The 23,365-nt window shown below is 41.5% G+C and overlaps 1 protein-coding gene across 4 annotated transcripts in view; it reads left to right on the top strand.

Moving 5' to 3' along the window:
• Positions 1-11,344: 11,344 nt before the first annotated feature.
• adamts17 (ADAM metallopeptidase with thrombospondin type 1 motif, 17) overlaps positions 11,345-23,365 on the top strand; it is a 143,817-nt gene continuing 131,796 nt past the window's right edge. For 2 of the 4 annotated variants that reach the window (XM_035628405.2, XM_035628407.2), the window contains exons 1-2: positions 11,346-11,561; positions 11,979-12,343. In XM_035628405.2, the coding sequence (XP_035484298.2) occupies positions 11,504-11,561; positions 11,979-12,343 (423 nt within the window). In that variant the 5' untranslated portion in view covers positions 11,346-11,503. Of the gene's footprint in view, positions 11,562-11,978; positions 12,344-23,365 lie in introns of all 4 variants that reach the window. The other 2 variants (XR_004790516.2, XM_035628406.2) reach the window with 2 other exon arrangements.

The raw sequence follows: 23,365 nt of genomic DNA on the forward strand, positions 1-23,365 counted from the left end.
GGTAAGCGCTCAGAGCTCAAACACTTTATCTGAGGTGTCCCTCAAGGAACCATGATGGGCCCTCCACTGTTCTTAATGTTAACAAATGACACTGAGTCAGTCATTTAAAGCTTTGCTATGGTTTATTACATTTTATAAGGTTAATGTGCAAACAATTTTACTGGGTATTTTCAGTTTTTTCGAGACTATCGCAGCCTGATCACAAGGGCTAATGTATTTAATGAGAAAACCCTCATTTAAAAAGCAGTATGGAGAGGTACATTTGTCTAAACAGGGGAGACAGAATCGAATATAACCCAGTACAAAATAATATCTTCCCATTCTCTGAATAGTTTTTAAAGCAACAGAAAGAAAATAGATGCTGAGTTAGTCCCTCGTCGTGTCCCACCGACCAGCGACTTGGAGCAGAGCGTCGATCGGCCCACCTACCAGACCACCGACGAGCGGCGCGTCGATAGGTCCATCGACTGAAGACAAGGGGGGGCAGATGCCGGCCGGACCACCGACGAGCACCGCGTCGATCGGTCCATCGACTTTAGACGAGGAGGAGCAGCAGACGTCGGCCGGACCACCGACGAGGGACGCGTCGATGGTCCATCGACTGAAGACGAGGAGGAGCAGCAGACGTCGGCCGGACCACCGACAGAAAACGTGTCGATCAGCCCATAGACTGGAGACATGGAGGACAGCTGGAGGCAAGCAAGCTGGAGGCAAGCAAGCCGCAGGCCTGCCGACGTTGTTGGCCTGTTCTTAGCCCGAGTCGAATAATCCAAAAATCCCTGGAGTGCGAAACGCCACTCTTTGCCCTACCGACTGAGGACGAGGAGGAGCAGATGTTGGCCAAACCACCGACGGGGAACATGTCGATCGGTCCCCCGACTGGCACCGAGGAGGAGCAGACTTCGGCCGAACCAACGACGGGGAACCTGTCGATTTGTCCTCCGACTGACGACGTGGAGACCAGCTGTACACTCGGAACCATGATGCTAGCAGGCCTGATGCTAGCCACCTGGGGTGCTGGCTGGATGGCACACTGGGAGACTGGGTGGGAGTGCGGAAAAAGTCAAAAAGTCCTTGAGCCAGCCAGTCAACAAACTCCTCCACCAGGGCCTCAGGGAAACTTCCCTGCGCAGACACCCTTCCTTGTATTCCCATCCTAAGTCTCTTTTAAATTGTCCATGAATACAAGTAAGGGTGTAAATTAACTAACGAAGATCCAAATCAAAAAAAAATCAGGAAGCAGGACCCAAATGCAGATGTAGGGAAAAGAGGATATTTAATAATATACAAAAACAGAATCAAACCAAGGGTGTCCACGAGATGTAGCAAAAACAGGTAATCCAACTAATGGAGCCAGGGGGAAAAATGCAGAAACAGACCGGGGGAAAACAGCAGAAACAGGCGTCTCCGGACAGACTGGGGAAACACAACAGACGACCCAACACAGACAAAGGGAAGCACAGAGACTAAATACACACAAGGTGGGCGGGGCAACTAGAACACAGGTGAGACACATCAGGAACAGGTGCAGACAATCACAGGGGCAGGAGACACAGGACAAACAAGACACCAGAAACAAGACAGGACAGGAAGTGAATCAACACGTGGGAAGGGACTAAGAACAAAACAGGAAACCAAAACACGGAATCATGACACAGGGACACACGGGCAAAGCAAAAAGGATGTTACATCCTCTTTTAGGATTTGATAACTTTACTGTGATGGTCGTAGAATTTTCTCCTCTCTTGTGTAAGAGACTGTGCTTGGTGCACTGTGCGAGGTCATCTTATCGAAAAGCAGGTCAGCTCACTGTCTCTGGAAGTCAAAGACTTAGATTAAAGTCTAAACACTCTGATTCTAAGGTGCCATACCATCTGTTTAATGACGACATGATTCTGAGACTTTAATACACCATGCTGACCGGGATATGGAGGGTTTTTGGGACATCATGCATTGACCTTTTTTTGATCTTTGTACGAAAACCAGAAATCCCCTCAATAATGAGCTCCTATAAATACTTCTGTTTAAGACATCAAAAAAAAAGAAGATGTCAGGTGAAGATGTCATCGAGCGATTAAAGGCCACGTGGGGAGGAACTTGAGGTGGTTGATCAACAAAAAATCAGACCTTAACACAGAGTGTTGACCATTATAATAACATTTTTTTATTTTGTATTTACATTTTTGGATGTGTCACCATGACGATGAAACTCCCATAACCTTATAGCAAAGTAGTTATTCTACCTAAAATCATGATCCAACCGTTAATCTAAAACTCGCAGTAGAATGGATCACAGCTCATCCAACTACAACTAAAGGCAAAAATTGTCAGATAAAAGTGTTACCACGTCACCACAGGAGGAGTACATTGATCAGTGCTGGAGAAGGTATTTAGATCCTGAGAGTTGCAGTGCTGCAATATAAAGCCATGCATTTAAAATGCTTCCTGAGGCATCATAAGTAAAAGGGGGCTACTCATAAATCGGTGTCTCCTGTGAATGTTTACTTACTTATGTACTTACTGTATATGTACTCTCAGAACATTACAATTAGGATTTACTGCAGACTAGCTACTCAACTTAGTGTATAATATCACAGAAATTTAATTTAATTTAGTTAAATGTAATTTTTAAATTACTGGTAAATCAATGTTCAAGCAACATTTAACTGTTGTAATTGGACAATTTGGAGCTAGTCTGAACTTTTTTATTTACTGTTGGACAGTGTAATGTAGCAGTGCATCATATTCCATTTGTTTTCTTTTGTATTTGACATGTTTCATCTGTGAAGAAAATCACAACCAAACACTGTAAAACAAATAAATCAGTTCCTTTGAATTTTGAAGCATATGTATGAAGTTGGTAGAGACCAGAATTATGGCTTTTTGAAGGGAGCTCAATCTTATGCCTCTGTTTATTTTCAAGAACCGTCTGTGGTTGTTTGGCTGGTGGCCAGACCTATAAACGCCTGTCCCTGACTGAATGACTTACGGATGAAGTTACGTCGCTGCTGTGATTTTAGTTGGCAAAATGATATGCTTTAAATCATATTTTTGATTTGCAAATATTGCGCTCTACTTGTCCCTTTTATTGCTGGAGTGCAGTTTGTCTCGTTTTTTATGCAGACACGTCTACCTCTTGTGAGTTGCTGCTTATCATTGTTCACTTAAATGGCTAGATTTACGGCAGGCAGGAAAGTTTTCACAATGAGAAAAAGAAAGGCTCTTGGGTACAACCCCCCGACCCCCATTCCTTTTCATACCAAAAAGCAATTTTTAAGAACAAGAATTGGATTAGTTATATTGATGCTTATGTGTACCGACATGACTACATCACTGTCACATTATAAAAGTGATTTATTCTTCAACAGTAACTGTTGTTTTCGAAGGCCGGTTAGAGACAAAGGAGTGTGAGACCTGAAAACGCCTCTGTGTTGTGACAGAGAACATGATAAAACTAAGAATTTTGTCATTTCATGTGGGGGGCTTGTTGGAAATTAGCCATGTGATGAGTTCATAAGTTTTGTTTATAACTGTTCTCCATACTCTGGAGAAAACAAGCATAGAAAACCAGACAACGGTTCATTTTTCATATGACAATAGTATGTTTTAATATGTATGAATATATGATTTAAGGGGCTCTGTGGAGCAATGACAATGCTTCTGCCCTACTAATTGTTCTTCTGATTCAAAATGAGAATTTCTTCTTTAGGTGTGATTTCACGGTCATCCACAAGATGGCGCTCATCTTCAGGCTACTCTTTGTCAAAACATGGAGCAGGACTAGACTGCTGACTACGTGCAACAGAAAAATGGAACGATATCTGCCTGGATTGACTGTTGAAACCTTCTTTGTGACTGAATATAATCAGGAATAAAACTTTGAAAATGTCAGCACAATGTGGATAATGCTTTGTTGTAAATGTAAATTGGTGGTGTGCGGGTCAAATTGACCCGTTTCAACTTTTACTTTTATATTAAAAAATATTTACACGTTCAGGTTTTTTGAACCTGAAACTCCATGGCCTTGGCTTAATTTCTGTGAAGAACATGTGTACAATTTTTTAGTTTTTTAAATACAATTCTCCATACATTTACGTCATTCATATACCCCACACACAAATACACATACACACACACATAAGCACACATGCATGCACGCATGCACACACACACACACACATACACAACCACACACACACACACACACACACACACAAACACACAGATCAACAGGGCCTCGTGTACATTATACATGAGTACATGTACATGATACTGTTGATTCCTGACTCTCTCTAGATATATATATATAGATATCTATATATATAGAGAGACAGAGATAAATAAATCTATCTATCTATATCTAGCTATCTAGCTAACTATATCTAGCTATATCTATATGTATATATACATTATATACATATAGATATAGATATATAGCTATGCATAGATATATCATAGACATTAGCCAGTCACTAAAACAATTTAAGTTTGGTTCTTTTGTTTCAATCATTGTTCATCACCTGTATTTCCTTTACGACTTGATCTTATTATATATCAGATAAAAATGAAAATGAATTGACAATATCAGTTCAAAATGAACTAAACTGTTTCATTTTAACTTATTCCTAGAGAAGATTGATTTATGTTAAATCTTTATTTTAGTCGAATTTTCACATAGATTTTAATTTTATTCCAAAAAAAACAAATGACAATTAAATTGTTAAATGTGATCTAGCAGAGATTAATTGCAAACATTAATCACATAATGTTATCTATACTATTGGGCATTGAGATAAATACAATATATGTTAAGGATTTTGTATGTTATTTTTTATTTATGTTTTTTTCTTTAAACCCAAATGATGTCCGGGGTCAATTTGACCGGAACAATACCAAAGGGTCAAAAAAGTGAACATAACACAAGGGTTAAACACATTTGACCAAACAGAGGTCAAAAGGTTTTTCCATCTGCAGGCAGATGTGAACCACTAAAGCAACCGAGACCTGGTTTGATTGTGATCATAAGTAATGTAAACTGTGAATGTAAGATGGGATTTAAATGGCCAATGAAAAGAACTGAAATGATCCTTAACAAACCAAAGGTATAAAAAATATATTGTGGCTTTATGCCCATCAATCTGCTGAAAAATTGGTGTTGCACCAAAAGAGCCATGCAGATTTTTTTAAACAGCAGGGAGAAAAATCAAAGTAGCAAAGCTTTCAATATATTTTGTACGACTTGTCCTGACTGGTAAAGACCCACATCTTGCAAACCTTACATCCCCACTTTGTCACGCAGGTTTTCTCTTTGAATGTTGTCTCCACGCCCAAACTCCTCCAGAGCCACAGGGTGAATTAAACGACTGTTTTCACAGGCTGAATAGAGCTAACTGTGATGAAGCCTGTAAGAGATGTGTTACCATTAGCACACTGATTTAAGTGCCCAGACTCCCGACACATGAAAGACCCTGACTGTGGATTAACTTTCGTGTCCATGGAGCATTAACATTTGTTCTAAATTATTTTTTGTGTAGTTTATTCTGCTGTGTTAACACTCTGACTCTCACTGTCAGTGAAGCTTTTAAATTAGTTTGTCTTTCGTCTTTTTCTCTTTAACTGTTCCTATATGCTCTCCTGTCGCAGAAATATGGGATGCTAAAATGCTTTGTCCAGATGGAATCAGAGAGTCTTCAAATAATGTCTTAATTTTTCAAGGTTGTTTGGTGATTGAGTGTGGTACAGACAGAAACGTTCTTAAAGTCGCACTACCAATGCCAAAGCATGGGACGGTTGAAAATTCAAACATTTAGTTTCCCCTGAACACTGACGTTTTAGTTGCTCACAACTCCACCTACTCTCTTGACATTTGTGCCTCACACTCACCTCTGAGCAGGAATATAAACTAAAAATGAGGCAAGACGATGAGTTTTCCTGATGTCTGCCTGATACCACATGGGGAGTAGCTGCCTGCTGGAGGAGACCAGCTGCTTTTAGAGACCAGGCTTCACCCGGTGTGGGTTTCTTGGTCTCCGAAGATCAAGCTAAAATTGAACTAATTGACAAACTGAAATTTCATCATAAGTGTTGATGTGAATTAACAGTTTTCTATGAAAAAAATCTCTGAACACACACACACACACACACACACACAATCACACAACATTTAATTTTAAAGAGCACAGCAACACATCAAGAGGCTCCGACGAAGTGTGAGCTGACCAGCCTGGCAGTGTGGGGGTTATAAAAGGAGGTCACCTGGCCCTGCTATATCACCCCCTCTGCCTCCTTAAAGAGCCATCTGTGGTCAGTTCAGAAGATCAAAACACAGATTGTCCAGAAAACGCCACAGAACGCTTTCATACAAATTGTGACTGCTGTGTTATCAGCGGAAGCTGTTGCCCGGACCATCACACCAGTACAAAGCAGATGATCAAATCAACCTATTGTTGTCATCTGTCATCCCTGACCCCAATTGTATGAAATTCAACCTGGAACTTGTGTGTTTCACTGATTTACTGAGGTTGTCATGTTTCTGTGTAAAAGTTATTCTTTACTCAAGCCAGTGATGGGAGAAAATCCAAGAGAGGCTCTACCCTGAGGGTATGTAGGTGTCTACTGGAGTCAGCCAAGTTTCAACAACTGCTAACATAGTTTTGTTTGAATGAGAGAAAAAAAAGAAAAGAAAAAAAGGAGACTCATAAAAGACACATACAGTCACTATTAGGTAAAGCCTCAATACATGGACTCAACCTGTCTTATGCCATCACTCTAGGCTTCTGCTGCTGGTGATGGTCGGAGTATTGTTGCTGACCATGTTCATCCTTCTATTGATACAGTTTACCATCTTCCAATGGCTACTCCCTGCAGGATAATGCTCCATGTCACAAAGCAAAAGTCTCAAACTGGTTTTAAGCACATGACAGTGAGTCCAATGAACTTCAGTGATATCCCCCAGATATAACAGATAATATGCAGATGTTGGCTCACAATGGGAGTGTCGGTAGGACAGCCTGATAAATGAAATATACTGCATAAAATACAAAGTAAAAATCACCTCCTAACAACAGTAGCTAACACAACAACAAAATGACAAACATACAAATTGTAAAAAAAAAACTTGCTGTGGTGAGTTAGTGGTTTGTGTGTGTGTGTGTGTGTGTGTGTGTGTGTGTGTGTGTGTGTGTAATGTATGCCTCATCACTCCCAGTACATTGAAACAGCTTATGGAAGGGAACTCTTTTTGGCAAGTACAGAGAAACAATTACAGTGAACAAAAATTATTTATATGTATATAATGGCATGTGAATGCTCTTTTTAATAAACATGGGAAAAAATCAATTGAACCTATCATTTAACTTAAGCTGTAAGAGCATCACAGTACAAGAGTTAAAACATATTCAGATTTGAAAGAGTGTCATTCCACAAGTTAAAGCAAGCAGCAGCATTTTTGTTCCATGGCACTGCATTACAGTCAGGATTTCTGCCATTTTTTCCTCTTAATTCAATGTGATTTTGTTCAGGTGCTACACTGTTATATACATTAGAATATGTATATCTAAATCAGCGGGTGTATGTGCTGTGTTAGATTCCAAACACATACAGTATATGTACAATGTGCATGTCATACAAAAAACAAATCATTCATTCATTGGTTTCTTTTAATCCCTTTTCCTCCAGGAAGAAGACCCAAATCAACAATTTGTTCATAATTCATTCAACAGTATTCCTATAGCCTAACCCTATTCTCGTCCTATTAGATCTTAGTGCCTCATTTGATACCATCGATAGCAAGATTCTGTTACTGAGACTAGAACACATTGGTATTAAAGGAACAGCACTAGAATGGTTTAAGTCCTACTAAACTGATAGATTTCAGTTCGTTAACGTTAACAACAAATCTTCCATTCATACAAAAGTGAGTCATGGAGTTCCACAAGGTTCTGTTCTGGGACCGATACTTTCACTTTAGATATGCTTCCTTTGGGCAATATTATCAGAAAACACCACATCAATTTCCATTGGTATGCTGATAATACCCAGCTGTATTTATCAATAGAGCCAGATGACCCTTATCAGGTAGACGAACTTCAGGACTGTCTTCAAGACAGCTCTACTGTGAGGAACCTTGGAGTTACCTTTGCCCACACATAAAACAAGTCTCGAGGACAGTCTTCTTTCACCTGCACAATATATAGAACATTAGAAACATCCAAAGGATATATAAAAACTAGGCCATGCATTTGTCACTTCTAGACTGGACTACTGTAATTCATTACTGCTAGGATGCCCCAATAAGTCTGTGAAAAGCCTCCAGCTAATCCAAAATGCAGCGGCATGAGTTCTGACAGGAACTAGAAAAAGAGATCATATTTCTCCAGTGTTAGAATCTCTGCATTGGCTTCCTGTAAAATTCAGAATAGAATAAAAAATCCTGCTCCTAACCTACAAAGGCCTTAATAATCAAGCTCCATCATATCTTACAGAGCTCCTAGTTTCATATTATCCCAATAGATCACTTCGCTCTGTAAATGCAGGATTACTTGTGGTTCCCAGAGTCTGTAAAAGTAGAATGGGAGGAAGAACCTTCAGCCACCAGGCTCCTCTCCTCTGGAACCAGGGAGGCAGACACCCTCTCTACATTTAAAGATAAACTTAAAACCTTCCTCTTTGATAAAGTTTATAGTTAGAACTGCTCAGGTGTTTAATAAACCATTTCTTTATTATGCTGCTATAGGCCTAGACTGCTGGGGGAACTTATATCATGAGCATCTCTCTCCCTCTCCGTCTCTCCTGACAAAGCTCAGGGGGATCATGGTGGCTGCTGGTCCTGGTTTCCTGAACACGGAGGCAGTAGCCTCCCTGCTGGGCCTGACGTCGGCCTGCCACACCAGGAACATTCTGAACAAGTGGAACAAAAGACTGGACAGTGAAGAAAAAGGGATGCTGCAGGACTATTTCAATGGGACCGAAGCCCCCGATTTAATACATCATACTGACTCACCGGCACAAAATAAACCACGCACTGCTGCTGATTTTCACATGCAAACTGGAAAAGGTTTGTACAGAAACTGTGTTCTGGCCACACACAGGAAGGCACTGAGTGTGAGGAAGGACATGGTGTGGAAGGAAAGACTGCCACGAGACGGCAAGCGAGTGAGGAGACTCTTGTACAAGCCTCCACTGAACAAGAGGTCTGGAGACCTGCAGTGGAGGATCCTCCGCGGGGCGCTGGCGGTGAATCTCTTTCCGTCCAAGATAAATCCCACCATGTCCTCCACATGTCCATTCTGTCCACACATGGAAACCATCATTCACTGTTATCTGGACTGTCACAGACTGAAACCTCTTTTTAGCATTTTAAAGACGGTGTTTTTCGACAGTGGGGAGGTTTTTACGGAGACTGCTTTTATTTATGGTGCTGGCTACAGAAAACAAAATGCGACAAAGGGGCAGTTGTTGAATTTTGTTGTTGGTCAGGCCAAACTGTCAATTTATAAAAGCAGGAAAAACAAGATAGCAAATGTCTCCGGACAAGAGCTGACACAAATGTACGTGAGAGTGGATTTCAGGTTCCACTCTCTGATGAAGGACATACAGGAGTTTTTGAACCAGTGGTGTTTCACCACGGCTGTGTGTTCAGTGACGGAGCAAGAGCTCATCTTTCACTCTGTGTTTATGATTTGATTTATTCTGTACATCAATTTATTTGATTTTTGTTTTTTGTTTTTCAATTCATTTGTAGAGGGCCGTGATGTTCTCTGGTAAATTTTAATAAAAGTTCTTTTTAAAAAATCTAAATCTCCTTCTCCCTCTTTCTCTCTCTCTTTCTCTCTCTGCCCCAATGTATTTACATTACATATCACTAACCCTGTTTGTGTTTTCTCTCTCTCCTAGTGTATCTCTGACCCCAGAGCTGCAGGACCCAAACCCGTCATTATTATTGTTATTATTATTACTAATAACAACAACAACATAATTGTAACTTTTTGTAATTATAAGTATCAGTCTGTTAAAGACTAAAGCGGCGGTTGTACAACTGTCCTCTATCTCTCTTCTCTCCTACTGTCTCTCCTCCCACCCTCTTTCTGCCCACCTCTCCTCTCTTCCCCATTTCTCTCCTCACCCCAACCGGTCGAGACAGATGACCGCCCACAACTGAGTCTGGTTCTGTCAGAGATTTCTTCCTGTTAAAAGGGATTTTTTTCTCTCCACCGTCGCCAAGTGCTTTGTTCATTGTGGGATCTGTTGGGTTTTCCCTGTAATATTGTAATATTGACCTCACTATGTAAAAATTGAATTGAAAATTGAATAGAATATTGCACATGGCAGGTTTGTTATGATTAAGCTAAGGTGTGGATAAGACAAAAGTGAACATTAGCTGTAGGTCTGAGAGAGGATCTCCAGTCACCTACGTCAAAGTCAAATGTGCTACACAACCACCCAGCACCCTAACATGTACAACTTTACCTTTCATCCCACCACCTACAGGTCACGCTGCATCCTGAGGCGCAGGAAGTGGACATCACAAGGTGTGATGACATGCTGGAAAATGGAGATAACAGCTCACACTCCAAGATCTCCTCACTGGAAGTGATTCGTCGTGCTGCCCTCACAGATATACTTTGTGTCCGTGATGACAAAAGAGTGAAGCTCAAACCCTGGTTCCCGTCTCACCTTCACACACCTGTGTGTGGAAGGCGTGTCAGATGGTCAGACACATTTCCACCAATCCGACTTCAGAGGAGTGTCGTTTTTTCAGTTTCTACAGCCTCCATTCCTCTGCTTTCTGGGTTTCCTCCAGATTTTGGAAGCTGGCAGGGATTTGCTATCATTTAGCCACAAGAGCGTTAGTGATACCAAGACTGGGGGATAAGGCCAAGTGCTCAGTTGGTGGTCGATTCATCCCAGAGGTGTTAAGAGCCTGTCCCCTAACTCAGACGACGAACTATGTTGTCGTATGAGTTGGAGGGCTTGTTGGGTGTTAAGGGGATTATTTCTTTTTCATTTTTGGACATTTTTACCAATTTCCCAGGGAATAATTCATGGATCTTAATGAAAATGATATCTGACACGCCAACATGTCCTCACAATGATTGTTTCAAACCATAGAAAGACAAACACACGCACACACACACACACACGCACACACACACACACACACACGCACACACGCGCGCGTAAAAGCCTCCACTTTTTCCCCCCTCTACACTCGAAACCACGTGTAGGGTTTCAACCTCCGACAGTGACAGACAGCTTCACGGGGCCAATGAGAGGACAGGGATTTCTCGGTCTGGGTGTCACGGGGCCCAATCCGACACCAGCAGGGGCCGGTCCGCGCGCTGTGGGCGTGTCGTGCGCCACAAAGTTACTCCAGCCTCGGTGACTCCAACTTCTCCAACTTCAGGGGAAACTTTGCGCAGAGCACTCCGTGTCGCAGCGCCTGTCCCCGAGCGGCACAGCCACACGCCTCCTCCGCAGCTGGTCCCCCCTGCTCCGCTGTACCATGCGCAGCGGCCGTGTCACCCGTCTGCTCCTCTTGCTCCTGAGCGCCGTGCTGACTGGTAAGTACCGACTCAGAACCGGTAGTTCGTGGGCTCTGCGCTTTGTGTCCGTTCATCTTAGACACGGTGCAACCGAAGCGACCACTTTGCTCAGTTACACAACTGAATGGGGGTCTTCGGTCGGATCACCGCTGCGCTTCCTCCCGTGCGCTTGTTAGATTCAGCCCCTCCGCCTGCGACTTTCAAAAAAAGCAATCGCTGCACTATGATAACCTGCGAATGAAAAACATGTTTGTAATAGTAACGGGCTGCAGATTTTTTTTTTGCAAAACCACTAGTTGAGCCCCGAAGCCGAGCGTGGCTGCAGGAGTCACGGAGCGTGCGCGCACACAGCTCAGCCAGTTCACCGAGTCAGGGCGGGGGGGTATTCTTTGCCTATCGTGGCTGCCGTTTGATGGAAACTGTCCCTCCCCGCAGTCCAGTCCGAGCTGGAGACGGATGAAGTGGTCCCCAGGCTGCTGTCCGGCCAGGAGGCGCGCCTCTCCCCGGACAACGCCGTCCGCACCCCGCGGCGCCGCGGCCGGCGCTCCCTGGACGCCGCGCGGGGAGGACCCCCTGACCCGGACAACCTCGTTGTGACGCTGCCTGCTTTTGGCAGGGACCTGTGCTTGAATCTGACGCGGGACAGTGCGTTTCTCTCGGCGGACTTCGTGGTGGAGGAGAGGCGCCGGGACCAGAGCGCAGCGACCAGACGCTTGTCCAAGAAGCAGCTCTGCTTTTACTCGGGCTCCCTCGTCAACCACACGGACTCTCTGGTGTCGATACGCACCTGTGGCGGGCTGGTAAATCCATCTTCATTACTTTTTGGACTGTTGGTGTGTTTCATGTCATTTCATTCAAGCAGCTGAGCTCAAAAAACATCCTATTTAACGCACTGAAAAGGCAGGTTGGATTACTGCAGCTTGGTGAGGAGAGACTCTGGATTTTTTTTTTTTTAATCTCCTGTCATATTGGTCATTGTAGTTAATCTCTTAAACCCCACAGACCTGCCAGTGGGTCAGTTAGTTCAAAGTCACACTGTCAAGCCAAAGCATCAGAACTTGATTTCAAAAGCTTGTGGAGATCCTGTTTCCAAAGACAAATGTGACTGGCTGAAACCAGGGGAAATGTGTTAAAGGTGATGCACAAGACATTCATAATATTTTCTACGTTAATGTAATGTGAAGGCACAAAAACATAAAAGCTTAAAGGGGAAACTGTGTTACGACTTTGCCAAAACAGCTTCAACTCAAGTTCCACTTACTGAGTTTTTGTGCACTTCTCAACGGCATTTCACCGTCTAATCAGTGGAAAGATGACAAATGTGAAAAAGCTAGTAAATGGACTACACATTTCGTCAAACTACTGTTTTCCAAGGTAAAGAATGGAGTTCTCTGCTTAAAGCGTTCCACAAAAGTCCTTTGTTCAAATCTTTTAAGGTCATCAAATTCAAAAAAAATATGAATTTCCACATCATTAGAAGTTCTGCATTAGCTTAGGCATTTGATAATGCTCTTATGTAAAGTGAGTGTAGAAGTAGGGATCCAGCCTTCAGTCCTGGACTCTGCAGCAGATACAGGCTTGAAGCCAGCTCCTGAAGTAGACTCTACTCCTTCATGCCCTCAGTGACAGTGTGAGCTTTCAGCTGACCTTCAGTGAATGACACGATTTTGGTCCTGCTGGGTACATACAGTGTGAGTCACAGGGTGGGTTTAAAAAGAACAAAAAAACATTTCCAGCTGAAGCAGTTGAACCTGCAGTCTCTCGTCCTGTGTCCCAGCTTCAAGCTATAAACCAACGTGAAGTACATTAACAGCATCTTATATACTTTTCGTGTGTGGTACTGTGGTAGGAATTATGTCAATGTTCTGTTTGACACGATGTCAACCAAACTGCAGCTCTTGAGCGGCCACTTTAAACTGTGAAAGCTCAATGAAAAAGCAGGTGTTTTTTGTGTGATTCTTTTTCTTCTTCTGAGTGGACCCACGAGTCACCACACAGCATTTTAGTATTTTGTTTTCATTTTTTATTAGTAATGATAACACGCAATAGGGCCCGGATGACACATTCGGCACAGCTGACAATCTTTGGCCATCCTCCATTATATAATTTGTCCACCAGAGAGCACTGACAAGTTTATTTTTGCTGTGTAAAAGGTCCCATTCACTATATTCATGGTTCATTATAAATGTTATGTCATTATCAGCGTCAAACGCCCAGTATTGTTGTGGGCTGTTTTAACAATAACGATCACCACAGAGAAGTCTGACTGGTCAGGAAATGAGAGCAGTCAAATGATTAGACGGGCTGGAGACGAACCTGCAGGTTAACTCGTGTACGAGTTTCAGAACACTAATGTAAATTTGAGTTCAATTAAAACATCCCTCAAATTTTAAAGCCTGGCTTCTTGTTATTGTAACTGACAAGAAATGTTCAGAAATCCAATAAGACCTAAGTTGTAATGAAGCAGCATTATTATTTGAAAATATTCAGTACTGACAGTGAACAATATACTACATACTCCCATCATGGTAAGAGTGGGATTGTGGAACTGTGTGGAACTGTGACACATGAATAGTTTCATTGGCCTAATTCAGTTAATATTATCAAACCAGTTAGAAGATTAACAAGAACGACTGTCACAAGCGCAGGATTTGTTCAACGTCGGTCCCTGTGTCCGCTGCAGACAGGTGTAGTGTTCACTGAAAAATCCAAAGTTGAAAAGTCTTTCCTGGAATTCAGTCAGAAACATGAAGGCTCTGCGGGCTGTCACGTGTGACTGTTTAGGGGTCCTAGAAATGCTATTAGCGGCGCAGAGCGTGCCAGATATCGGTTCGCCAAGTTTCCGAGTGACCTGCTCGTTGGAGCAGTCAGAAGGAGCTGGTAGCCTATCTGCCACGTGCACACACATGTGTTTGATCTGAAGTCTGACTCGGAGTTTGATCAGGCCGTCTGTATTTGTCCAGACACACACACACACACACACACACACACACACACACACACACACTGTGTGTGTCAGGGAAGTGCATGGTGAGTAGCCCAGATGCCTTTAAACTCAGAGTAAAGTTGTTATTGGCTGCCAGCCACAGCGGACTTTTTGACCTTTTTTATTGCCATTTTGTCGAATTTTCATTTTTCTTCTCCACACAGCTGCTGGATGTTATTATGTTGAAGAGAAAATGTTTTGAATGTGATGTCCGTTCATTGGAGCTAACTAGGTCAGGCTCGCTGACTCCTTAGGCGGGAAAGGGGGTCTCTCTCATGCACAGACGGACCTCAGCACAAATGTATCATGGCTTGCCTGTGTGAAACCTATCTCCATATGGTCCAGGTTATATGTAACTCTATCCAGTCACAGCCCCTGCAAGCCTGGCAGCCAGGCAGGTTCGGCACACACAAAGGCTGTCACTATTTCAAAAAAATCCAGCCTGAACCGATTTGAACTTTTGCACATACAGTAAATTGTTCAAACTAATTCAAACATAATCCATACACCTCCCCCTCCTCCTACTTTCATGCCTATTACTATCTTACTGGTGATGGCCTTTTTTACAAGCTTCTGGCAAGAGTCCTGACGCTAAATGGTTGTGGGCAGTCAAAGGAGGTTGTACGGTTGATGTTTTTAACTTTTTTCCAGTGCATCTGTTGCCTTACGTGGGTGGCAACCTAGCCGTTGTGTTGTTACTGTTGTGGACCGGGGCAGAGCTGGATGCAACAGTCTGACTTTTCAGTCTCATCACAGATACTGAAAACTGGGCTTTGGGTATAGAAAATACACAGTATCAGTGCTATACAAGTGTTACTAACTAACTAGAAGGGCGCTTGAAGAGCGCATACCTCCACCAAGGCTAACGCATGTTAAAGAAAGTGTTAAATTACCTAACAAGTACTGATACTGATGTCATATAACATCAGTATCAGTACTTGTTATTAATTTTGCCATCAACAGTAAAGAACGTAAAATACATCTGTTCTTTTAAAAAAAATACTAAAAAACAACCCCAAACCTAAAGTGAGCACTTGAAGCTGTCTTTGCCTATTTGATAAATGTTCTTGCACTTTTTGGGTAATATCTCCTTGGTTGAAGGCACTTATTGTAAGTTGCTCTGGACGAAAGCGTCTGCTAAATGAATGTAATATAAACATCCACACGTTGCTTCTCAGATGCTTCAGTGTCGTAATTATCCAGCACCACCTCTTGCTTTATGTTCTTCTCCGTTTTCTTTTAATCAGCTTAGTTTTATTTGACTTTAAATCAGCATCATGTGCTTGCCTGAGGTTCAAGCCAGGACAAGGATGTTGATGTTTTGTCCTTGTGTGGGTGAAGTTACCTCATATCAGTGGAGCGGTTGTATTAGTGCTTCCAACAGGGCATCTGTTCATGCAGTGGAGCAAACAGGACAGAGGCACTGATGCTTTCTGATGTACAGTACCACTGCAGTCATCATAGGTTATAGATAGATAGGTAGGTACTTGACTGATCCCGAAATTGGGAAACTCCGGTTTTACAGCAGCGGGTATAAGTCACACAAAACACCTTATAAAATATACAAAATACAAATGTAAAAAAATATATAAATCATAAAAAATATAAAGAATAAGTATATACATATAGAGCATTTACATTAAAATAGTGCAGTTGCCAGGATTGTGCTTAGGAACCTGGTTACATGAGTCTGAAATTGTGCTGGGATTTGTGTTAAACAGAGTCCTGTGTCTCTGTTAGACAGAGGTGAGGTGTTACAGTCTAAAGTCTTGTGGCAGGAGAGATTTCCGATCCTGTAACGTTACTTGTGACAGACAAGCTGAACAAGCCTGGAAAGGGAGCTCCGCTGTCTGTCCAGTGTGTGGTGAAGAGGATGGTCAGGGGTTATCCATGATAGATAACAGTTTGTTCAGCTTCCTCCTCTCCGCCACAGCGTCTCTAGGTTGCAGCCTATTATGGAACCAGCAAACACAGACGTCGCCAAAATGATTGGTACCCTTCCACTTAAAAAAGAAAAAACACAATTCCCTCTGAAACTGACTGAAGTAACTGGCAACTACTAATAAATATTTAATACATCTGACATGTTGCTTTGCTTTTAATGTGAAATTATTTACAAAAGTGCAACAAATGAAAATGGCATTGACAGAAATACTGTGATCTTAACCTAAAGTTTTGAGAAATCTGTTACTCTGTATAGCCCTAAATGGTACCCACTCTTCTTGAGCAATCTGTTCCAGTTCTCTTAGGTTTGATGAATGTCTTCTCCCAACTGCAAGTTTCAGCTCGTTCCATAGATGTTCAGTCTGACGGAAATCAGGAATCTCAGTTTTCTCATCCATTCTGGCTGCTTTTAGATGGACAGTATGTTTTGGGTCATTATCCTGTTGGAGGAGCCTTGGCCTGCAATAGAGACAGAGCTCTCTGACACTGGGCAGTAGATTGCAGTATAAGGGTATCACTTTAGTCCTGTATGACCAGTTCTGATGTCAGTGGCACTATTTAACATATTTTTCTACCTTACCTATTTCTCATAGAGGTATTTGTAAGCGGTGTTAATCTGTATACCTATTTTAAAACAATGGAGCCATTGAAGAATAAAATAATAATTTCTTCTTGTTTATGGAAATGAAGGAGTTCCAGGATCATCTGCTCAGCAGGGAGAGCAGATAAATGTGACTGATAAAATAGCATTGCTTGGTGCTTAGTCCAATTTTTGCTTAAAGTGGCCTCACAAAGTATTAAGATCAATTTAACGTAGATTTCATTCTGAATAGATAAATTGCCTTTTTACCCATCACTCAAAACACACCTGGATTTAGGCCGTTTATCCCATTCTTCCTGGCAGATCCCAGTGTTTCCTCTAGGATTTTTTTCAGCAGCGGGGGCAGGCTAACGCGCATTTATATTCTTCATTGTGGTATAGTTTTATAGTTTCTTATATTTTTACATTTGTTTTTCTCATATCTTTTAAATATTTTGTAAGGTGTGCTGTGTGCCAAGATACCTGCTGCTGTAACACCGGAATTTCCCAGTTTGGGATCAATAAAATTCATCTATCTATCTAAGTCAAATTCAAGGAAAACAAGTCCATCAAAGCAATGTCGTGCAGCCTAAAATGTTTGACCAGATTCGAGGTGCGACCCGACTTGAAGCTCATAAATGCCCCGCATCTACTGCACTTAGCCTTGTCGCTCCTCTGAGGCAGAATTTTGACTGTTTAACTCAGTCCACGTTTCACTGGGACGTTAGCATGCATGCTAAGTGCTAGCTCCAATTAAAACACAGGCACAGTTATGTTGATACGTGATGTATATTAATATACATAAATATACATATATACAAGAGATATGTATATATGTGTATATATATGTGTGTATATATATATATATACATATATACTCGTCTCTCTCCCTCCCTCTCCTCGGGGGCGTGTTGCCTACAGCGCTCCATCGCTGTGTCTTGTTGTATCAAAATGAAAGCCTTCGCAGGGTCTTCAAATTGCGACGTCATGACATTTCATAAAATTCTGTAGGAGCGGCGGGCCGCCACCGCAAAATGACCATAGCAGAAACCGTGGATCATCTTAAGCTTCGCCAGATTGGATGGGAAGCATCTGTGAACTGTCATCTTCAGGTCTCTTCACAGATGTTCTATGGGATTTAAGTCTGGCCGTGCATTGATCAAGGCTTATGGAACCAGGATCATTAGGTAAATTAGCTGCAATGTCATCTATTGGCTGATGAACGCAAACGCTAACAGTGGGTGGTCCATTCGGGATTTTATCATTCAAACTAATCACACTATAGACTGTTAATGTTACAGCGCTTTACTTAGTTTAAAAAATTCTATTTTAGGGGTTTTATGTGGTCTATTGGTGAAGAATTATTGGTCAATTTGACAGGGGGATAAAAATAAGTCAGCAGACGTGGGGATACATAGACCAGAAAGGGGCAAATCCTATGCGACATTTGGTTCTTCTAAGAAAAACAAGAGAATCAGTTATTTTTTCAAATTCCTAACTTAATAAAAAGTAATTGAGAAACGCATTTTGTTTGGTCTGACACTCGTATGGTGGATTTGAAGGATGGAAACATTATTTTGCAGTCTGATGGCAACTCTTCACAATCTCACAGCAGTCTCACAACAGTAGTCTCACAGAAACAAGTTTCAAGTCTTTATTTCTGTATCTTAAGTTTACTCGAGTGAACGTCTCAAGACTCATTTCTGCAGCTCCGGTATCTTTTCACCCGGCGAGCTCAACACAATCCACCCGAGAGATGCTTTTTCAGCATTTAGAGAATGCTGGAACCTTGTTACCCCACTCTACCATGTCTGTCTGAGGACAGACAGAGAGGAAGCTCTTGCATATCATTGACGTCATGATGTAGGTGTGTATGGTTGCTGTTCATCTTTCGGTGCTGTACACTTCTATAAATAGTATCCTAAAACCTTGTTTGTAAAACTTGTACCATGGCATCAGATAATCCTAACCCCAGCTGCAGCAATTGAAGTTTGGCCTTATTCCAGACTTACACATAAGCTGAGACAGGAGTTTATTTGTCTGTGATGAGAATGGGGAAAAAAAAGCAGTGGATACATTATAGCAGAAGAATGTGATTGGTGCTGTTGTGTTGACACTTGTTCATTGTGTCTGTTGACGATTCTCAGTGCTGCCAACTCCTGGAAATGCTTTCTTAGACAGTTGATGTTTGAATGATGGACATTCATTTCTGCAGACACTGCCTGGGATAGCACACCGGCTGCACATTCCCTCATGGCAAATGGCATCTGTGGCATTGAGAGGTTTATCTTCTTGTATTTGCCTTTTATTGTGACCAGCCAAAGACACACCTGTGCAATGGTCATGCTGGGCCATGCTCAGCATTATGATTTGCTATGCCTCTCAGGAGGATTGATTATCTTGGCAAAGACATGTTCACTAACAGATATAAGCAAATGTGTGTAAAAATATATATTCTTTTCGTGGCTTAGAAAAACATCTTTCATTTCATCTCATGAAAGATTGGAAGAAAAACCTTAAGAGTATTAGTTTTAATATGTAGTGTAGGACTGATATAACGTACACAACTGATTTCTTACTCGATTCACTCTAACAAGATACAATCAAACTCTTCCATCTGAGGTTCCACAGCGATCCTTTGTAAGGTTGGGATAAACCTCTTGCTACAGCTAATGCGTATGCTTAGTATAATGTCCCACTATTTGTGGAGCATTAGAAATGCTTTCCTCCAGGTCACACTAAGCTGACATTTACAGCCCTGCGACTGAGCCAGGAGCAGAATGTCTCCAGAAACAGTTGCTGCTCTATTTTATAGTATACTGTACCATACTGCTCTTGTCAGAGCATGCCTGTTCATAGTGGCTGCACTATGATTGCTGCCTGTGCATTGTGTTGTTTGTCTTTGTCGTGTGTTGTTTGCAGATACCTCACAAATCTGTGCTGGAAAGAGTGTAGAATGGTATTTTAACTCTTCACACTTGACTGAACTCTGGAATTAATTTTTATTTCAGGAACAAAACCCCCCCAACCCCCCCCCCCCCAGGATGTCACATTTGTTTGGGGGTTGCGTCCAACAATATGTGTCGCTAGAAAATCTATTATTCAACATTCACAATTTACTTGAGAAACGGGCTGGGCTTTAATCTTGAACAACTACTTTTGCCATTTTTCATTTGAACGATACCTTGTAGGAGACACTTTCTAGAAGTATGTGCCTTTACACATGCATTTAAATACGTTTGTGTCATCAGTTATCCAGTTGAGCTGGCCAGGCCACAGAACTATGAGTACCTGGATGATGCACTCAAAATGTGAGAGGTGTCTGCCTGCAGACCTCCACTGTGAGTACACTTCCGGTGCAGGCTCCACTCTCAGTACAGCTCCACTGTCAGTACAGGAAATAACAAACTTTTTTTATGGCACACAGAAGAAGTAGAAGAAGAAGAAGAAGAAGAATATTTCGTGACCACGGTAAGTTGTATGTTCACCGTCAAAATAGCTGCCAGCCTGCAGTAAGTGTTAATATAAATCACCCAAATTATCAAATGTGGGGAGTTACACTGACATATTAAATGTAATCAGCGTTACACTAATGGTGGATACCTTTTGTATGTTAGGATTGGAAGCTAGTGTTAACGGTTTATAAAATGCCGATGCTGATGCTCCGTCTTGTTAGCTGCTTTATGTCGTCATTACAGGTTTTCCGCTACATTCATTATATAATTATTGCCGCCGCTGCTTCAGAATTTTATGAAATGTCATGAAGTCACGATTACACGACTTTGAGGGCTTTTTTTTTTAAATGACAAGAAACGACGACGGAGCACTGTAGGCGACTCGCCCCCGAGGAGAGTGAGGGAGAGAGATGAGTAGGATAGGAGTATTGTTACTGGGTTCCCGTGACAAAAAGTTAAAATCCGGGTTCTGCTTATTGATTACTAAAAGCGTAGCATGCATGTTAACGCCCGATTAGTTGCAATCGGGTAGGACTTTGAATCTGGACAAACATTTAAGGCAGCACAAGATTGATTTGTAGCAATGTAGCTATGTGTTAGTTGTCATGCTCCAGTAAAGATCTTTAACATGTAGTTACATGTTGTGCACTAATGCACTTTAGTCATGATATATTGCCCCTATTGCTGCTTTGATGGACTTTTTTTTCCTTGAATTTGACTTGTAGATAAATAGATTAACTTTATTGATCCCAAACTGGGAAATTCCGATGTAACAGCAGCAGGCATCTGTCACACAACACAAAACATTTTTTTAAAATACAATATTTTTTATCTTCCTCTTTTCCAGGACAAATTGGAGAGCAGGATTTTACATGACTGCAAAATGGCACCAGAATGGGTTGAGGCAAACCATCAGCTGTTTACAGCTAGGTTGAAGTAGCCCAGTGAACTGAATATGGGGGAAACGGAATGACGCGAGAGTGTCGATCCTGCTTACAGAAGATCTCTGGAATTTCTGTGAAGAAATTATTGATGGCCAATAGGGATGGGACGATACAATTATCTCACGATTCGGTTCAATATACGATATGAAGTTTGCGATTCGATATCACCACGATTCGATATTAACAGTTCAGGGACATATGAATTTTCTGAACTGATGTTGAATTTTCAGCCATTTTAAATACAAAATAAATTCTTAGCCTTTTTTACTGACATGACTGTTCAGTGTGAAAGGGGTTAGAGAGTGGGGAATGTTTTCCACTATGAAATTTTGTTGTTTGAATATCATCTGTGTTATAATGCTGCTTTAAAAATAAAAAAAACACAATACAGTAAAATCCAATATTAGAAATCATGTGGTTATGCAAAGGCAAACAAGTAAAGGCTTTCAGGAGCAGTGCTGTCCTTTCAGGACATCTGCAAAACTTATGATTGGCTGGGAAACATCTTCTGGGTGGTTTTGTTTAATGGTTTTAGCAGAGGAAAGGGCGAAAACAGAAAAGAAACAAAAACTACAAAAGAGTGTGAGAAAAGAGCCCCAAAAAATCCCCTAAAACTTAACTGTCCTGTGAATAGCTCTCATCCATTGGATCATATCCAGATCCAACAAGTGGTTTGCTCACTCATCACCCCCAAGCTTCAAATTCTGTCATTCCAGACAGTTATTAAATAACTTCTTGCATTTCTATGTCATGTATCAGAATCATAATATACATTATCTCAAGAGATTATACATAGAAAAAACAAGATCTTACAATATTCCAGAGAGAAAGCCATGACAACTCAGTGTAAGTGGAGAGGAAAAACTTCCTTTAAACAGGAAGACAGAACTCAAGTCAAGGCGGTGGAGAGTCCAGTAACAGCTGGATATGCAATTGTATTCAAGCAATGTCAAACCAGTTATTCATAATGGTTGTACAATTTATAGTGATTAATTTAAGTGTAATAATGTCATTAATTATAACAGCAGCAATGGTGGCAGGACACCATGCAAGTCCCCCCAGCAGTCTAGGCCTATATCAGCATAACTAAGAGATGGTTCAGTAAACACCTGAGTAGCTCTAACTACTGTATAAGCTTTATCAAAGAGGAAGTCTAATCTTAAATGTGGAGAGGGTGTCTGCCTCCCGGACACAAACTGGGAGCTGGTTCCAGAGGAGAGGAGCCTGGTGGCTGAAGGCTCTGCTTCTACTTTCTAGGAACTACATGTAGGTCTATTGGAATAATACGGTATGAGCTCTTTGAGGTACAGACTTGGTCATTAAGGGCTTTGTACATAAGGAGAATGATTTAGAACTAAAGTCAATGGAGAGCAGCTAATGATGGAAGAAATATTATGTTTTTCTACTTCCTGTCAGTACCTGTGCTACATTTGTATCAACTGTACGGTTTTCTCAGACCTGATAAAGAATTAGATATTATATTATTACCTTATATGAAGATAATAAATCTCATGGATCATTATTTCTTTGAGACAGGATGTTTCTGTTCATTTATTTATAACAACACATGTAGAGTTGTTCTTTTTTTCCTCACAAATCATGAGAGTGAAAAAAACTTGCAGCAAACTTTGGCTAAATGATAACACCAGCAAAAAACAGATAATCAGAAATAGAAAAATGCGATACCAACAAACAGTCAGAACCCCAGAATTATTTTCGAAACCATTGATCCTGTTATTAACCCTCAGTCAATGATCTGAAGCCCCCTCCATGACTATGACAACCCCTTTGTCTTTCTCAGTCATTTCAAAGCCAAAAAACTGTGCAGTTTAAAGGACACAATTGCCAAACTATAGCCTTCATCAACTCCTTTCGATGTAATGCCTGGCAGATTGCTGAAACAGGTTCTAACA

Source organism: Scophthalmus maximus, chromosome 4 (genome assembly GCF_022379125.1).
Source record: "Scophthalmus maximus strain ysfricsl-2021 chromosome 4, ASM2237912v1, whole genome shotgun sequence".
NCBI classification, from domain to species: domain Eukaryota; kingdom Metazoa; phylum Chordata; class Actinopteri; order Pleuronectiformes; family Scophthalmidae; genus Scophthalmus; species Scophthalmus maximus.